General features: G+C 36.8%; 1 protein-coding gene and 1 pseudogene across 3 annotated transcripts in view; both read left to right on the top strand.

Moving 5' to 3' along the window:
- CCDC152 (coiled-coil domain containing 152) overlaps nucleotides 1-18762 on the top strand; it is a 58332-nt gene that overhangs the window by 29538 nt on the left and 10032 nt on the right. For all 3 annotated transcript variants that reach the window (XM_074386212.1, XM_074386219.1, XM_074386205.1), the window contains 2 exons: nucleotides 7966-8030; nucleotides 11900-12002. In XM_074386212.1, coding sequence (XP_074242313.1) covers nucleotides 7966-8030; nucleotides 11900-12002 — 168 coding nt within the window. The remainder of the gene's footprint in view (nucleotides 1-7965; nucleotides 8031-11899; nucleotides 12003-18762) is intronic.
- Nucleotides 44-1091, top strand: LOC101052557 (chromobox protein homolog 2 pseudogene; annotated as a pseudogene).

Raw genomic sequence — 18762 nt, 5'->3', positions numbered from 1 at the left:
GGCCCCTGGCGGCGGGCGCCGCGGTCGGGCGGGCGGGCGCGCGGGCGCGCGGCAGCATGGAGGAGCTGAGCAGCGTGGGCGAGCAGGTCTTCGCCGCCGAGTGCATCCTGAGCAAGCGGCTCCGCAAGGGCAAGCTGGAGTACCTGGTCAAGTGGCGCGGCTGGTCCTCCAAGGAACACGAGAAGGAGGTGCAGAACCGGAAGAGAGGCAAGAGGCCGAGGGGCCGGCCGAGGAAGCTCACTGCCATGTCCTCCTGCAGCCGGCGTGCCAAGCTCAAGGAACCCGATGCTCCCTCCAAATCCAAGTCTAGCAGTTCCTCCTCTTCCTCCACGTCGTCGTCCTCTTCCTCAGATGAAGAGGATGACAGTGACTTAGATGCCAAGAGGGGTCCCCGGGGCCGGGAGACCCACCCAGTGCCTCAGAAGAAGGCCCAGATCCTGGTGGCCAAACCCGAGCTGAAGGACCCCATCCGGAAGAAACGAGGCCGCAAGCCCCTGCCTCTGGAGCAGAAGGCAACCCGGAGACCCGTGAGCCTGGCCAAGGTGCCGAAGACGGCCCGGAAGGACCTGGGGGCCCCGCCCAGCAAGCTGCCCCCTCCACTCAGCGCCTCCGTGGCAGGCCTGGCAGCTCTGAAGGCCCATGCCAAGGAGGCCTGTAGCAGCCCCAGCACCATGGCCACCCCAGAGAACCTGGCCAGCTTGATGAAGGGCATGGCCAGCAGCCGCGGCCACGGTGGCATCAGCTGGCAGAGCTCCATCGTGCACTACATGAACCGAATGACCCAGAGCCAGGCTCAGGCTGCCAGCAGGTTGGCACTCAAGGCCCAGGCCACCAACAAGTGTGGCCTCGGGCTGGACCTGAAGGTGAGGACGCAGAAAGGGGAGCTGGGAATGAGCCCTCCAGGAAGCAAAATCCCAAAGGCCCCCAGCAGCGGGGCTGTCGAGCAGAAAGCCGGGAGCACTGGGGGGCCCCCACACACACCCATGGCGCCAGCAGGATCCCTGCCGGGTGCCCAGGCATTTCCCTGACAATCCCCCTTCCCGTTAGGGGTTCCCTGTTTGGCTCCTTTCCAGCTGAAAATACCTGTACCATTTGGGAAGCTGGGTGAAGTCTGGGCGGCCCCCCGGTATAGGGCCCTCGAGCGCTGTGTCAGCTTCGGCCTTGAGGCCATGTTAACTCAAGAGTTTGAGCCTCTTCCAGGTGGTGACACGGGAGTTACCTTGTATAGCTTCTGACCAATATCAGGATTTCTGTTCTGAGAGCAGCTTGGGCAGAGACAGGGAAACCAAGAGGCGGCAGCAGAGGCAGTCTGGCCACCGGATCTTTGTGATGCCAAAAAGAGAAGTTCGAGGGATTGAATGGTCACTTTCTGTTCTTATAATTGGATCAAGTCAGCCTGCAGGCATGGGGCTATTCCAGTGCCTGGCCACAGGGGCGGCTGCCCTTCCATAGAGCAGCCCGGACTTGGAGAATGGGCTCTGGTTTCCGGGGGGCAAGACCCCCCCCCAGTACCTCACCGTGCCAAATAGGAAGAGGTGGCCTTGGTATAGCCAAATTGATCTCAACAGTGTGCCTTTGGGGAGGGACCCATTTCCTTGGCTTCATTGAGGGCCATCCATATGCCACCTGGGGCCAGCCCACAGTGGCTGTGTTGGCCACCACAGGAATGGTGCCCACCTCAGCGAATTGAAGGGCTGAGAGTCCCAGACAGCTAGGCTGGAGCTGGAGGCAGTAAGAGAAGGAGCTGCTCCCACGGGAGAGGGAGAGATTCCAGCTCCCTGCTCGACCTAGGAGAAATGGTTCCAGTCGCACCAGGCCTCGGGCACCAGCCTCCCAGTCCCCAGACAGCCAAGGTCGTGGCTCCTTCCTGCGGAGCACGGTGCTGCCTTCGAGTCTCCAAAGCCAGGCTGACAGCTCTCCAGTCCTTCAGGGGTGACTGGGCTTCCAGGAGTAGGAGAAATGAGGGTGTCTCACTGGGTGCCTGGGCTGACCAGCAGCCAGGTCTCCAGAGCCCGAATCGGTGCCTTTCTGTTTACCAGCTACTTCAGTCCCAAAGTTTGAATCTGCAGATACCTTACTCGCAGCCACTTTGCCTTCTTACTGTGTTACGTGTTTTTCCTGGTGCTTAAAGAGTGTGTATACGTGTGCAGGGCAGGTGCCGCCACCGGGGAGCTGCCCCAGATGCTCAGACTTGGTTGTCTTATGTTTACCAATAAATAAAAGTAGACTTTTTCTAAAAAAAAAAAAAAAGTAAAAATAGAAGTATAATGGATTTGCTAAGAAAGAAGAGAAAACAGAATCATATCATATACTCTTTACCACAAAAGACAGAAAAAGAATAGAAGACAAAAATAGGGTCAAAGAACAAGGGCAATGAATAGAAAACAGTAACAAATATGGTAGATATTAATCTAACTTTATCAAAAATCACTTTGAAAATCAAAGTCTAATACACAGGTTACAAGACAGATTATCAGAGTGGATTTTGACTTTATCAAAAATCACTTTGAAAATCAAAGTCTAATACATAGGTTACAAGACAGAGATTATCAGAGTGGATTAAAAAACATTACCCAACTATATGTTTTCTGCAAAAAAAAGCCTACTTTAAATATAAAGGCACATATAGATTAAAAGCTAAGGGCTAAAGAAAGATATGTTAACACTAAGAGCACTGGAGTAGCTGTATTCATTTCAAACAGCTGATTTTAGAGCATAAAAAAAATTATTAAGCCAGGTGCGGTGGTTCAAGCCTGTAATCCCAGCACTTTGGGAGGCCGAGGCGGGTGGATCACGAGGTCAAGAGATCAAGACCATCCTGGTCAACATGGTGAAACCCCGTCTCTACTAAAAATACAAAAAAATTAGCTGGGCATGGTGGCTCGTGCCTGTAATCCCAGCTACTCAGGAGGCTGAGGCAGGAGAATTGCCTGATCCCAGGAGGCGGAGGTTGCAGTGAGCCAAGATCACGCCATTGCACTCCAGCCTGGGTAACAAGAGTGAAACTCCGTCTAAAAAAAAAAATTATCAAGGATAAAAAAGGGGCATTATATAATAATAAAAGGGTTAATTCTCCAAGAAGACATAAAATCCTTTTATATATGTGTCTAGCAACAGCATCAAAAATATGTGAGTCAAAAATTAATAGGAGAAATAGATGAGTCTACTATATAGTCGAAAATATCAACATTCTTGTATCAGAAAATCAGTAAGGACATAGGTGAACTCAACATCATCAATCAATTGACTATAATGGACATCTATAGACTTTCATTCAACAACCACAGAATGCACATTCTCCTCAAACGTACATGGATACTCACCAAGATAGATCACATTCTGGTTTATAAAACACACCTTAACAAATTTGAAAGAATAGAAATCATACAATATCTGTTGTCAGGCCACAATGAAATTGAAGTAGACATTCAAAAACAGAAACATAGATTAAAAATCTCAAAATATATGCAGATTAAAGAACACTTCTAAATAATACAGGGGTCAAAAAACAATATCAACAGAAATTTTAAAATATTTTGAACTAAATTAAAATGAAAATACAATTTATTAAAATTTGTGAAATATAGCAAAAACAGTGCTTAAAGAAATTTATAGCATTAAATGCATATGTGAGAAGGGAAGAAGAAACTAAAACTAATCTAAGCTTCCACTTTAGGAAATAAATAAGAGAACAAATTAAATCCAAAGTAGAAAAAAAGAAATAATAAAAATAAAGCAGAAATTAATAAAATTTAAAATAAGAAATCAGTAGAGATCAATGAAACTAAAAGCTTTTTTTTAAAAAGATCAATAAAATTGACAAGTCTCTAGCCAGATGAACTAAAGAAATAGGAGTGGCAACACAAATTAATAATATCAGAAATGAAAGACAAGACATCACTACAAATGTCATGTTCATTAATAGGATAATAAAGGAATACTCTGTGCTCAAATATTTGATAACCTATGTGAAGTGGACCAATTTCTTGAAAGACACAATCCAACAAAACTCACACAAGAAGAAATAAATAATATGAATAGGTAGGCCTATAGCTATTAATGAAATTTAATAATTAGTTAATAACTTTACAAAACAGAAAGCACCAGGCCCATATGGGTCTACCGGTGGGTGAATTCTATTACACATTTAAGAATGAAATTATACCCATTATCTGCCATGTCTTCCAGAAGATAGAAGAAGGAATAATTTCTAATTCATTCTATGATACCATCATTACCCTAATACAAAACCAGACAAAGGACATTATAAAAAAAAAGAAAATTACAGACCAATATATCTCATAAACATAGATGCAAAAATCCTCTACAAAATATTAACAAATGAAACTCAATAATGTATAAAAAGATTTATACACCATGACCAAGTTGGACGTATATCAGCTATATAAGGCTGATTCAACATTGAAGATCAATTAATGTACTTTGTCACAATAGGTTAAAGAAGAAAAGTCACATGACTATATTAATCAATGCAGAAGAAACATTTGACAAAACCCAACACCCAGTCATAATAAAAGCTTTCAGCAAACTAAGAATAGAGGAGAACTTCCTCAACTTTATAAATATCTACAAAAAACCTAAAGCTAACATCCTACATAATATGAGAAACTAGAAGCTTTCTCACTAAGACTAGGAAGAAGACAAGAATGGCCCTTTTCACCGTTCCCTTTTAGCATGCACCAAAGATTATAGATAATGCAATAGGGCAAGAAAAGGAAATAAAGGCATGCACATTGGGAAGGATAAAATAAAATTGTCTTTGTTCACAGATGAAATTGTTATCTATGCAGAAAAAAATCAATCAATCAACAACACAACTCTAGAAAATAATAAGAAATTATAGCAAAGTGTCAGGAAACAAAGCAAAAACAGTCAGTCACTTTACTACACACCAGCAATGAACAAGGGGAATTTGAAATTGAAAACATAATACTCTTTACATTAGCAACCCAAAAAGGAAATATATAGATATAAATTTAACAGAATACAAGTCCAAGATCTACATAAGGAAAACTACAAAACTGAAGAAAAAAATTAAAGGAAGGCTAAATAACTAGTGAGATACTCCATGTTCCTGGGTAGAAAGACTCAATATTGTCAAGATGTCAGTTCTCAACTTGATCTATAGACTCTAAACAATCCTAATAAAAATCCCAGCAAGTTATTTAGTGGATATTAACAAACTGATTCTGAAGTTTATGTGAAAAAAAAAAAAAAAAACAGAATAAAAAAAAACAGCCAACAAAATTTCGAAGGAGAACAAATCAAAGGATTAACACTATCTGACCTCAAATTTTATAATAAAACCACAGTAATGAAGACAGTATAGTACTGACTAAACAAACAAATAAATAAATGGAACAGTATAGAAAGCCCAGAAATACACCTACATAAATAGAGTCAACTGATCTTTGATAAAGGAGCAAAGGCAATATAATGGACAAAAGACATTATTTTCAATAAATTATTCATAATTGCCAAAACTTGAAATCAACCAAAATGTCTTTTTGTAGGTAAGTGGATGAATAAACTGTGCCACATGCAAATAATGCACTATTATTCAACACTGAAAAGAAATGAGCTATCAAGTGATGAAAAGAATGAAGGAATCTTAAATGCATATTTTTAAGTGAAAGAATCAATAATCTCAAAAGAATGCTACATGCTGTATGATTCTAACTATATAACATTCTGGAAAAGGCAAGGTTATGGAGACAGTAAAAAGATCAATGTTGCCAGGAGTTCAGGGACAGTGTTATAAATAGAGCATAGAGGAATTTGAGGTCAATGAAACTATTTTGCATACAATAATGATGGATGTATGCCATTTTTATTTATGAAAATCCATAGAAGGTACACTACCAAGATTGATCCCTAATGTAAAAACATTATTATGAATGGTGTTAATGGTGCCAAGGTTTGAAAATCCCATTGGAATAGTAAAGGGAGCAGAAAACATATCTGAAGTCTGTTGTTATCAAAGGTAAATAGTACATTTTATATCTGTGTTATGTTGAAAATATTTTCATATAATTGATACGATTTTTATTCAAGAAACATCAAATTTTCTGACAAAATTTTTGTCAGACTGAAGCCATCATCAAGATTAAGACTTGTATTAAATATGACCCTTTAAAATGTAACACTTTTCCTGTCTGTTTCTGATCACAACTTTTGAAAACTAATTGATTTTAGATTTTTACTTAATTTTAATACTATGTATGATTAATATCTCTGCAAGTTTCATATGTGGAGTCTTATTTCCAAGGCTCCTCTCAACGTTACTATACCGCAAAACAAACCTTCCTAAAGCATTATTCAGATAATGTCAAAAATCTTTACTGATTTGTTGTTGTTTTGTTTAACTACTTCTTGGTTTTATTTATAGTCAAGGTTTTAATTTTAATACTATGATTTAATACCTCTGCAATAGTTTCGTAAGTGGACTCTATTGCCAAGGCTCTTCTCAACTTTACTATACCACGAAACAAACCTTCTAAAAACATTGTTCAGATACTTCAAAAATCTTTACTGATTTGTTGTTTTAACTACTTCTTGGTTGTGTTTATAGTTAAGATTGTAGAGGGGAAATGTGTAATAGGATGTCCAGTGAAGCTTTTCCTGTTTACCTGGAATTAATAACTAGGTCCCATCCCACAATTAACAACAAAATAGCTACATATTTCCATATTCTAATGACATCTGCTAAAAAGTCACCAAATGTTGGAGTGAGTCAACACTCTCTATATATTTGCTACAACTACCTAAAGGACTAGAACCTCGATGTTAAGTAGATAATTTTCTACCTCTCCTCATTCCCTGTCTCCAGTCCCCAAGAGATGACCCACAGGAAAGACAGGGAAGAGCAACTAAAAAGCAAAGTAAGACTTCTTTACCACTTCTATTGAGTCTTTCCAGCCACTAATCTAGCCAGTGATAAGGATCATGAAAACTTTCAGTCAAATAGGAAATTAGTTTTGAATTGACCTGGATGTTTAGCAATCAAAATTAACCACAGGGTTTTTAAAATTTGTTTAAAAGATTATTAAGGTATTGTTTTCAGTTACTCAAACCAGAAACCTAAAAAGAAAAGGCTCTCCCTTACTCTTTTGCCTCCTGTCTCTAAAGGGTCACTAAATTCCTAGGTAATTCTATCATCTAAATAACTCTTCTCCTCAATGCCTCCTTTTTTCCATGCTGCCACTGGCGTAATTTAGGTCCCTGTTATCTCTTACTTGATCTATACTTACTTATCTCCATTCCTCCAGTATCAAAACGCTCTCATTCATCATCCACATTGCCAGACAATTGTTTTAGCATGTAACTCTCATTATTTCACTTCCGCACTATTCAAAGTTCTTTGATGACTCCCTATAACCTTTAAAACAAAAATCCAAAGTTGTTCATCCAGAATATGTCTACCTAGTGATAGGATCTCGACCTATATAGCATCTCCTGCTCACACTTTACACTTCAACAATATCGTACTTGAATTGTAGTTTTTCCAAGTTGTATTCACTCAAGCCCATGGTCTTCTCTGCAATTTTCTGCACTTAGAATGCTCTCTCTTAACATGGGGTAAGCCTTATCACTTAACTCTCATCTCAAGTAGCTTCTCTTCTCTAAATCCTTTCCTGACTTCAAGCTGCCCTGGGTTTTCTTTTTGCAGGTTCCTGTAATATTTCAGATATACTGCCATTAAAAGCAATCATCATAGCATATGATAACTACTAACACATTTGACTCACCACTAGGCTGTAAGTTCTTTGAAGAGCAACAACTTTTTTCTTTCATGCTCTCTGTCTAGTGTGGTACCTGATGTGTAGTAGCTGCTGGATGTATGTTTGTTGAAAGTATACATGAATGGAAGCTAAAATGTTAAACATATTTTCATATTACTTGAAAAGTGCTAGATATTAGGATGTTCTTTGATTATTCTTACAGATGAAAATGAACAACTAAAAATAAGTGCTGATCTTATAAAAGAGAAGTTAAAGTCTCATGAACAGGTGAGTTTATGTATCATTCTCTTCAGTCAAGTCTCTGTAGAGCACTTGTCTTTTCAAATTAGAAAAAAAAAAAAAGGTTTTTAAATTAATAAACACAGCCAAAAGGGGTGTGTGTGTGTGTGTGTGTGTGTGTGTGTGTGTGTGTAGATACATATGCTGAAATCTTTAATAAATGACAATTTGTTTTAAAAGTAATACAAGTTTTAGGAGTCTTCTACAAAACATAATGTACTAACATATAACTTGCATTATTTTTTCTTTATACCAAAAAGATGCAATTATTTTGCTGCATGTTTTTCAATTATGTTAATAGTTTTTACTCTAGTAAACTCTATTTGTTACTACTTGTGAACTTTTTTATTATAATGTAAATGAATCTATACTCTTTATGATTTGGATAATCATTACATCATTCAAATACAGAAGGCATTTCATGTGGATCACAGATTATTTCTCTCCCAAGAGCAACCATACCCTCTACTACTTTGCCTTATCTCCTATAGAAACAGTATAGTGATAGCAGTTGTAGAACACATAAACAATGCCGAAAAAACATAAAAGATGCTAAATAAACGTCAGTTCTCTCTGCTCTTTGAGAGGTTCATTATGCTAAATTTCTCATCTCTCAAGAGCTAACATGTCAAATTCTAGCAAACTGAAGAAACTCAAAACTCAAGTTGAATCTATAGCAGTCTTCAACCTGAAGAATCTTCTCTAAACTCAGTAGCTTTCTCATTTGGGGAGCCTCTGAAGAAACCTCCTCAGAACTTCTGGTTAATACTCTACAGTAATTAGTAGCATTCTTGCTATGCTCTTGGAAAATTTAGCTTTTCATCACCTTTTTTTACAAATACTTTATTGTACTTTAAGTACTGGGGTACACAGGCAGAACATGCAGGTTTGTTACATAGGTATACATGTGTCATGGTGGTTGGCTGCATTCATCACCCCATCATCTACATTAGGTATTTCTCCTAATGCTATCCCTCCCCTAGCCCCCCATCTCCCAACAGTTCCCAGTATGTGATGTTCCCCTCTCTGTGTCCATGTGTTCTCATTGTTCAAATCCAATTATGAGTGAGAACATGCAGTGTTTGGTTTTCTGTTCTTGTGTTAGTTTGCTGAGAATGATGGTTTCCAGCTTCATCCACGTCCCAAGAAAGGACATGAATTCATCCTTTTTTATGGCTGTATAGTATTCCATGGTGTATATATGCCAAGATTTTCTTTATCCAATCTATCATTGGTGGGCATTTTGGTTGGTTCCAAATCTTTGCTATTGTGAACAGTGCTGCAATAAATATACATGTCCGTGTATCTTTATAATAGAATGATTTATAATCTTTGGGCATATACCCAGTAATGGGATTACTGGGTCAAATGGTATTTCTATTTCTAGATCCTTGAGGAATCACCACACGGTCTTCTACAATGGTTAAACTAATTTACACTCCCACCAACAGTGTAAAAGTGTTCCTATTTCTCCACATCCTCTCCAACATTTGTTGTCTCCTGACTTTTTAATGATCACCATTCTAACTGGCATGAGATGGTATCTCAATGTTGTTTTAATTTGCATTTCTCTAATGACCAGTGATGATTAGCTTTTTTTTGTTTTGTTGGCTGCATAAATGTCTCCTTTTAAGAAGTATTTCTTCATATCCTTCACCCACTTTTGAATGGGGTTGTTTGTTTTTTTCGTGTAAATTTGTTTAAGTCCTTTGTAGATTCTGGATATTAGCTCTTTGTCAGGTGGGTAGACTGCAAACTTTTCTCCCATTCTGTAGGTTGCCTGTTGACTCTGATGATATGTTTCTTTTGCTGTGCAGAAGCTCTTTAGTTTAATTAGATCCCCATTTGCCTATTTTGGCTTTTGTTGCCATTGCTTTTGGTGTTTTAGTCATGAAGTTTTTGCCCTTGCCTATGTCCTGAGGGTATTGCATAGGTTTTCTTCTAGGGCTTTTATGGTTTTAGGTCTTATATTTAAATCTTTAATCCATCTTAAGTTAATTTTTGTATAAGGTGTAAGGAAGGATCCAGTTTTGGCTTTCTGCATATGGCTAGCCAGATTCCCCAACACCATTTATTATTTGTGTATGTTGACCCAGCCTTGCATCCCAGAGATGAAACCAACTTGATCGTGATTGATAAGCTTTTGGATGTGCTGTTGGTTTGGGTTTGCCAGTATTTTATTGAGGATTTTCACATCAATGTCCATCAGGGATATTGGCCTGAAATTTTCTTTTAGTTGTGTTTCTGCCAGGTTTTGGTATCAGGATTATGTCGGTCTGATAAAATGAGTTAGGGAGGATTCCCTCTTTTTGTATTGTTTGTAAGTTTTGGAAGGAATGGTACTAGCACCTCTTTGTACCTCTGGTAGAATTCAGCTGTGAACCTGTCTGGTTCTGGAGTTTTATTGGTTGGCAGGCTATTAATTGCTTCCTCAACTTCAGACCTTGTTATTGGTCTATTCAGGGATTCAACTTCTTCCTGGTTTAGTCTTGGGAGGGTGTATATGTCTGGGAATTTATCTGTTTCTTCTATATTTCCTGTTTTATTTGTGTAGAGGTGTTCAGAGTATTTTCTGAGGGTAGTTGGTATTTCTATGGGATTGGTGGTGATATCACCTTTAGCATTTTTTATTGCATCTATTTGAGTCTTCTCTCTTTTCTTCTTTATTAGTCTGGCTAGTGGTTTATCTATTTTGTTGATCTTTTCAAAAAAAAAAAAAAACAGCTTTTTTTGCTTTCCATTTGCTTGGCAAATATTTCTCCATCCCTTTATTTTGAGCCTATGTGTGCAAAGACATAGGCTTGTGAGATAGGTCTCCTAAATACAGCCCGCCAATGGGTCTTGACTCCATATCCAATTTGCCAGTCTGTGTCTTTTAATTGGGGCATTTAGCCCATTTAAAGTTAAGGTTAATACTATTATGTATGAATTTGATCATGCCATTATGATGCTAGCTGGTTATTTTGCCGTTAGTTGGTGCAGTTTCTTCCTAGCATCAATGATCTTTACAATTTGGTATGTTTTTGCAGTGGCTGCTACTGGTTGTTCCTTTCCATGTTTAGTGCTTCCTACAGGACCTCTTGTAAAACTGGCCTGGTAGTGACAAAATCTAAATATTTTGAGCATCCTTAATATTATAAACCCTGGTGATGAGTATCCAGAAAGCAAAGATTTAAAAAGACATTGTTTCTATAATATATTTCTTTATCTTATTTCCTTATATCAGAAATTGATCTTTCTTATGTAATTCATGAAGCAGAGAGTAGAGTGGTGGTTAGGAATGGCTGTGGTGGAGGCAACAACTGGGGAGATGTTAGTGAAGGATAAACAATTGTAGTTAGAAAGGAGGAATAGAATCAGGAGAGCTATTGTACAGTTTGGTGATTGTTATCAATAACAAGTATTATATACTTGAAATTTGCTAAGAGAGTAGTTTTTTAATGTTCTCATCACAAAAAAAGTGATAAATATATGAAGTAATAGATATGTTAATTGGCTTGAGTTAGGCATTCCACATGTATACATATATTAAAACATTGTATTGTACATCATAAATATATATAATTTTTCATTTTCAAGTTAAAAATTTAAATTTAAATTTTAAAATATTTTACTTTATGCATATAAAAAATAAAATAAAATGGGTCTACCTCAAAGCTGATTATTCAAACAATGAACAATATTTTTCCTTGTTGGTATGATAACTTGATTATTAGGTGAAATTTTTCATTTGCATTAAATATATATTACCTTCTAAAAAATAATATAAATGGAGAATTTTAAAAGTATTTAAAAAGTAATATGAGTTATATGCACATATTTAAATTTTAAAAATTAGTATATATTTTAATCTCTAGGAATATAAGAATAATATTGCCAAACTTATAAGTGAAATGAGAATCAAAGAGGAAGGATATAAGACAGAAATAAGCAAACTTTATCAGGACATGCAGAAAAAAGGTAAGTTTAAAATAAACTTACTTTTGTATTATAGATTAAAGGGATATATGTACAGGTTTGTTACATGGGTATATTGTATAATGCTGGTGTTTGGGCTTCTAGCAAACTCATCAATTATATAGTGAACATTAATCACAATTGTTTTTCAACACTCACCCCTCCCCTCCCTTCTTTTGGAGTTCCCAGTGTCTATGGTTTCTATCTTTATGTCCTTGAGTACCCATTGTTTGGCTTCCACTTATTAAGTGAGTATATGCAGTATTTGATTTTCTGTTTCTGAGTTATTTTACTTAGAATGGTGTCCTCCAACTCCAACCATGTTGGCAAAGAACTCAATTTTATTTTTTAGGGCTGCATAGTATTCCATGGTGTATATACACCACATTTTCTTCATCCAATCCATCATTGATGTACACTTAGGTTAATTCTATGACTTTGCTACTGTGAATAGAACTGTGATAAACATGTAAGTACAAGTGACTTTTTGATAAAACAATTTATTTTCCTTTGAGTAGATACTCAGTAATAGGATTACTGGATTGAATAGTAATTGTATTTTTAGCTATTTGAGAAATCTTTGTAATGTTTTCCATAGAGGTGAAACTAATTTACATTTCCACTAACAGTGTATTATTGTTCCCTTTTCTCCCCATCCCTGACAACATCTGTTTATTTTTGACTTTTTAGTAATAGCCATTTGACTGGTTTGAGAAGGTATATTATTGTAGTTTTGACTTGCATTTATCTGATAATTTACAATGTTGAGCATTTTTTCATATGCTTGTCAGCCACATGTATATCTTCTTTTGAGAAGTGTCTGTTCATGTCCTTTGCCCACTTTGTAATGGGGTTATTCGTTTTTGTCTTGTTGAATTGTTTAACTTCTTTGTAGATTCTGGATATTAGTCCTTTGATGGATACATGGCTTAAAAATATTTTCTCCCATTCTGTAGGTTGTCTGTTTATGATGTTGATTGATTCTTTTGCTGTGCAAAAGAATCTTTAAAACTGATTTGTCTATTTATGGTTTTGAGGCATTTGCTTTTCAGGTCTCAGTCATAAATTCTTTGCCTAGGCAAATTTCCAGAAGAGTTTTTCCTGTGTTTTCTTTTAGGACTTTTATAGTTTAAGGTCTTACATTTAAGTCTTTAATTAATCTTGAGTTAAATTCAGTGTATGGTAAGGGATAGAGGTCCAATTTAATTCTTTCACACGTGGCTAGCCAATTTTCCCAGCACCATTTGTTATAATAAACAGGAAATCTTCTCCTCATTGTTTATTTTTGTAGAATTTGTTGAACATTAGTTTGTTGCAGGTGTGTACCTTTATTTCTGAGTTCTTTATTCTTTTTTTACAAATCTATGTTTCCATTTTTGTACTAGTACCATGCTGTTTTGGTACTCATAGAATACCAGTACCTGTAGAATAGTTGGAAGTCAGGTAATGTGATGCCTCCAGCTTTGTTCCTTTTGCTTAGAATTGCTTTGGCTATTCAGGCTCTGTTTTGGTTCCACATAAATTTTAAAATTACTTTTTCTAATTCTGTGAAAACTTAGATTGGTGATTTGATAGGAATTGAATATGTGGATCGCTTTGGGAAGTATAGTCATTTTGATGATATTGACTCTTCCTATCCATGAGCATGAAATGCTTTTTCATTTGTTCATGTCATCTATGATTTCTGTTATCAAAATGTTTTGTTCTCCTTGTAGCGGTTTTTCACCTTCTTTGTTAAATGTATTTCCAAGTAATTTTGTGTGTGTGTGTGTGTGTGGTAATTGTTAATGGGATTGAGTTCTTGATTTGGTTCTCAGCTTGAGTGTTGTTGGTTTATAAGAATGCCACTGATTTTGATGTATTCATTTTGTATCCTGAAACTTTACTGAAGACACTTGTCAGGCCTAGGAGGAATCTTTAGGGTTTTCTAGGTATAGAATCTTTTAGATGAAACTTTAGGGTTTTCTAGTTGTAGAATCATATTATCAGCAAACAGATATAATTGGACTTCTCCTTTTGCAATTTGGATGCCTACTATTAATTTCTCTTGCCTGATTGCTGTAGCTGAAGACTTTCAGTACTATGTTGAATAGGGGTGGTGATAGTGGATATCTTTGTTTTGTTACAGTTCTTAAGGGAAATGCTTTCAACTTTTCCCCATTCAGTATGATTTTGGCTGTGGGTTTGTCATGTATGGCTCTTATTATTTTGAGGTATGTTCCTTCAATGCCTATTTTTTAGGGTTTTCATTACTAAGGATGTTGGATTTTACTGAATGCTTTTTCTGCATCTACTGAAATGATCATATGGTTTTTGTTTTTAATTCTCTTTATGTAGTGAATCACATTTATTGACTTGCATATGTTGAATAATCCTTGCATCCCTGAAATAAGGCCATTTGATCCCGATGAATTATCTTTTTGATATGTTGCTGGATTCTGTTTGCTAGTGTTTTATTGAGGATTTTTGAATCTATGTTTATCATAGATATTGGCTGTTGTTTTATTTTTTATTGTGTCCTTGACAGATTTTGGTGTCAGCATGATACTGGCATCATAGCATGGTTAGAGAGGCCTCCTTCCTCCTCAATTTTTTGGAATGGTTGTAGTAATATTGATAGCAACTCTTCTTTGTACCTCTGGCAGAATTTGGCTGGCCTGTAAATCCTCTAGTCCAGGGATTTTTTATGTCATGGGGGTTGGTAATTTTTTTTAGTTACTCATTCAATTTTATAACACATTAATGGTCTGTTCAGAATTTCAATTTCTTCCTGGTTCAGTCTCTGGGAGTTTTATGTTTCCAGGTACTTTTCTGTTTGCTCTAGATTTTCTAGTTTGTGTGCGTAGAGGTGTTCATAGTAGTCTCTGAGGATCTTTTGTATTTCCATGCTAATAGTTGTAATGTCAACTTTACCATTTCTGATCATGCTTATCTGGAAACTTCTCTCTGTTTTTCTTGATTAATCTAGCAAGTGGTCTATCACTTTTGTTTGTCCTTTCAAAAAGCCCACTTTTTGTCTCACTGATCCTTTGTATGGTTTTAGGGGGGTTTTAAAATCTCATTTTCCTTTAGTTTTTCCCTGATCTTTGTTATTTCTTTTCTTCTGCTAGCTTTGAGTTTGGTTTTTTCTTGTTTTTCTTGTTCATATAGGTAAAACCTTAGCAGGTTAATTTGACATCTGTCTTCCTAATGTAAGCATTTAGTGCTATAAACTTTCCCTCTAATACTACTTTTTCTATATCCTAGAGATTTTGGTATGTTGTGACTGTATTTTCTTTTGTTTCAAAAGAAGTTTTTATTTCTGTATTTTTGTTATTGTTTACTCAAAAGTCAACCAGGAGCAAGTTGTTTGGTTTCCATGTATTTGTGTGGTTTTGCAAGTTCCTTTTGGTATGGATTTCTAATTTTATTCCATTGTGGTCCAAATATAAGTTTAATATAATTTTATTTTTAAACAAATTATTGAAACTTGTTTCATGATCAAGCATATGATCAATTTTAGAGAATGTTCTATGAACAGATGAGAAAAAAATGTATATTCTGCAGTTGTTGAGTGGAATATCTGCAGATGTCTATTAGTTTCATTTGGCCGAGAGTCCAATTTAAGTCCAGAGTTTCTTTATTATTTTTCAGCTTCCATGATCCATCTAGTCCTGTCAGTGGAATATTGGCCACCCAACTACTATGGTACAGCTGTCTATCTCTTTTCTTAGGTCTAGTAATATTTGTTTTATAAATCTGGGTGCTGCAGTGTTGGATACAGTTAAATCTGATTTTTAAATCTTCTTGTTGAATTGAAGCCTTTATCATTATATAATAGTAGTTATATAGTTAAGTCTTGTTGAATTGAAGCATTTATTATTATATAATACCCTTCTTTGTCTTTCTTTATGGTGTTGGTTTAAAGTCTGTTTTAACTGATAGAAGAATATCAACCCCTATTCTTTTTCATTTTCTATTTGCATGGTACATCTTTCACCATTCTTTTACTTTGAACCTATGTTGTCATTACGCATAGGATGAGTCTCTCAAAGTCAGTAAATGGTTTCATCTTGTTTTATTAATCCAAGTTGCCAATCTGTGTATTTCAAGTGGAACATTTAGACTGTTTATGTTTATAGTTAATATTTATATGTGAGGTTTTGTTCCCATTAGAGTGTTGTTAATGAGTTGCTTTACAGCCTCAGTTATGTAATTATTTTATTGGGTATGTGAACTTTGTACTTACATGTGCTTTTATGGTAGCAAGTATTGTTCTTTTTTTTCCATGTTTAAAACTCCTTTGAGCATTTCTTGTAGGTCTGGTCTGGTGATGATGAATTCCTTTAGCATTTACTTATTTGGAAAAGACTTTATTTCTCCTTCCTTGTTTAGCAGGATATAAAATTCTTGGATGGAAATTTTTTTTTAAGAAGGCTAAAAAGAGAACCTTAGTCTCTTCTGGCTTGTAAGGTTTCTGTAAGAAGTCTGCTGTTAGTCTGATTGGATTTCATTTATAGGTAATTTGGCTATTTTCTCTAGCTGCCTTTGAGGCTTTTTGTTTGTTTGTTTGTTTTACATATTAAACTTAAATAGTCTAATGATTACATGTCTTACTATCTTGCAAATGTCCTCTGAACTACTTATATCTGGATGTTGATCTCTCTAGAAAGATTAGGAAAATTTTTCTAAATTATTCCCTCAAACATTTTCCAAGTTGTTTATTTTTCCTTCTCTCTCAGGAATGCCAAGAAGTCATAGGTTTTGTTACTTTACATAATCACATATTTCTCAAAGGCCTTGTTTTTTGAATTCTTTTTTCTTATTTTTGTCTCAATGAGTTAATTTGAAAGACTGATCTCCAAGCTTTTAAATTATTTCTTCTGCTTAGTCTATTGTTAAAACTCTCAATTACATTTTAAAATTTCTTTAGTTAATTTTTAAATTCCAGATGATTTTGTTTTGCTTTGCTTTTTAAAATATAGCTACCTCATCTTTCATAACCCGAATCATTTTCCTGGTTTCTCTGTGTTGGTTTTCAACTTTCTCTTGGATCTCATTTAGTTTCCTTGTAATCCATATTCTGAATTCTTTATCTGCCATTTCAGACTTTTTATTTTGGTTAGAATTCATTGCTAGAGAGTTGGTAAAATCTTTTGGCATTGTCAAAAGACTCTTTGTAGTGATGGAGTTCTTGTGATGATTTCTTCTCATTTGAGGGAGCCGTTGCTTCTTAGTTTTGAAATTCTTATTGCTTGGATGGGACGTTTTAATTTTTTTATTCTTTTATCCTCTTTAGTGTATAACTGCAGAGTATGTTGTATATGATCATTTGGTTTTGTTTATGGGTACTTTTAGGAGACCTAGGTGCTGTATGGGAAGCTATGGATAGCTTCACTGTGGTGGCTTCTTCAGATGCTGCTTGTTATAGCAATGTGTTTAATATATGAGCTAATACACTATCTCCTGTGACATTGAGAGTGCAGAGGTCTCAGGAAGCTTATCCTGTGCACCACCACTATGCCCTTCTGACAGCAGGTTTTATATTTGATCATGCATTTCAGGCACTTAAGAGGAAGAACCAGCTCACCCTCAGGTAGATGATAAAGAGTGGAAATACTTACCTTCATTGGGCAATGGTGGGAGAAGAGTATGTTGGAATGTGCTGAGATCTTGAAAGAAAGGGTGATGGGGAATGCCCTAGCTTCTTGTTCGGAGCAGGCATGATCTGCTTGCCTATCACACCCCTGTTGTAGGGCGTATTACCTTCCATAGAGTTTGTCCTTTGGCTCCCAGCTGCACTGTGGCTATGGACTGCATATATACCCCTCTGGGGGCTACCATCTGGGCCCTGGGCAGAGCCTCTTCCTTCAGTCCAGAGCAGACACTCTCTAGGTTGTCTGCTTTTTCTTCTGGGAAACTGCCATTTTATGCGTGGAGAAGGAGTTGGGTGCTACCTTTAGGCAAACCCAAGCAATACTGGTTCACTTTCATCAGGGATACTTTCAGTATTCTTGAATAAACACTGCCTTGATGTATTTTTTTTATGAAGTCTCACACTGTTGCCCAAGCTGGAGTGCAGTGACTTGATCTCAGCTCACTCAAACCCCTGCCTCTCAGATTGCAGTGATTCTCCTGCCTCAGCCTCCTGGGTATCTGAGATTACAGGTGCACTGTGCCACCATGCCTGGCTAATTTTTGTATTTTTAGTAGAGGCAGGGTTTCACCATGTTAGCCAGGGTGGTCTCAAACTCCCGACTTCAGATAATCTGCCTGCCTCAGCCTCCCAAAGTGATGGGATTACAGGCATGAGCCAACACACATGGCCCCTTGATGCATTCTAATTTAGGTTTTGTACCTTCCTATATATTTATGTATGTAAACACGACATTTCTAAATTTGGTTCCTAATATTTACACTTAATGTTATCCAATGTGAAGCAGTTTGTATTCTTAAAATTAGTATAAAATATATAATTAATAATTTTTATGTATATGTAAAGCAAATTGAATATAATTTCACTAATGAAATTTTCCTCCTTCAGTAAAGCAGATCTCATGAGCCTATGTTGAGAGTTGTTTGTTGTTGTTGTTGTTGTTGTTTTGACATGGAATCTTATACTGTTGCCTGGGCTGAAGTGCAGTAGCATGATCTCAGCTCACTGCAACCTCTACCTCCTAGGTTCAAGCAATTCTCCTGCCTCAGCCTCCTGAGTAGCTGGGACTACGGGTGCCCACCATCACACCTGGCTAATTTTTTGTATTTTTGGTAGAAACTGGGTTTC

This window comes from Saimiri boliviensis, chromosome 1 (genome assembly GCF_048565385.1).
Source record: "Saimiri boliviensis isolate mSaiBol1 chromosome 1, mSaiBol1.pri, whole genome shotgun sequence".
NCBI lineage: Eukaryota > Metazoa > Chordata > Mammalia > Primates > Cebidae > Saimiri > Saimiri boliviensis.
The sequence above is the reverse complement of the archived record's forward strand: the minus strand, read 5'-3'. Positions and strand labels throughout refer to the sequence as shown.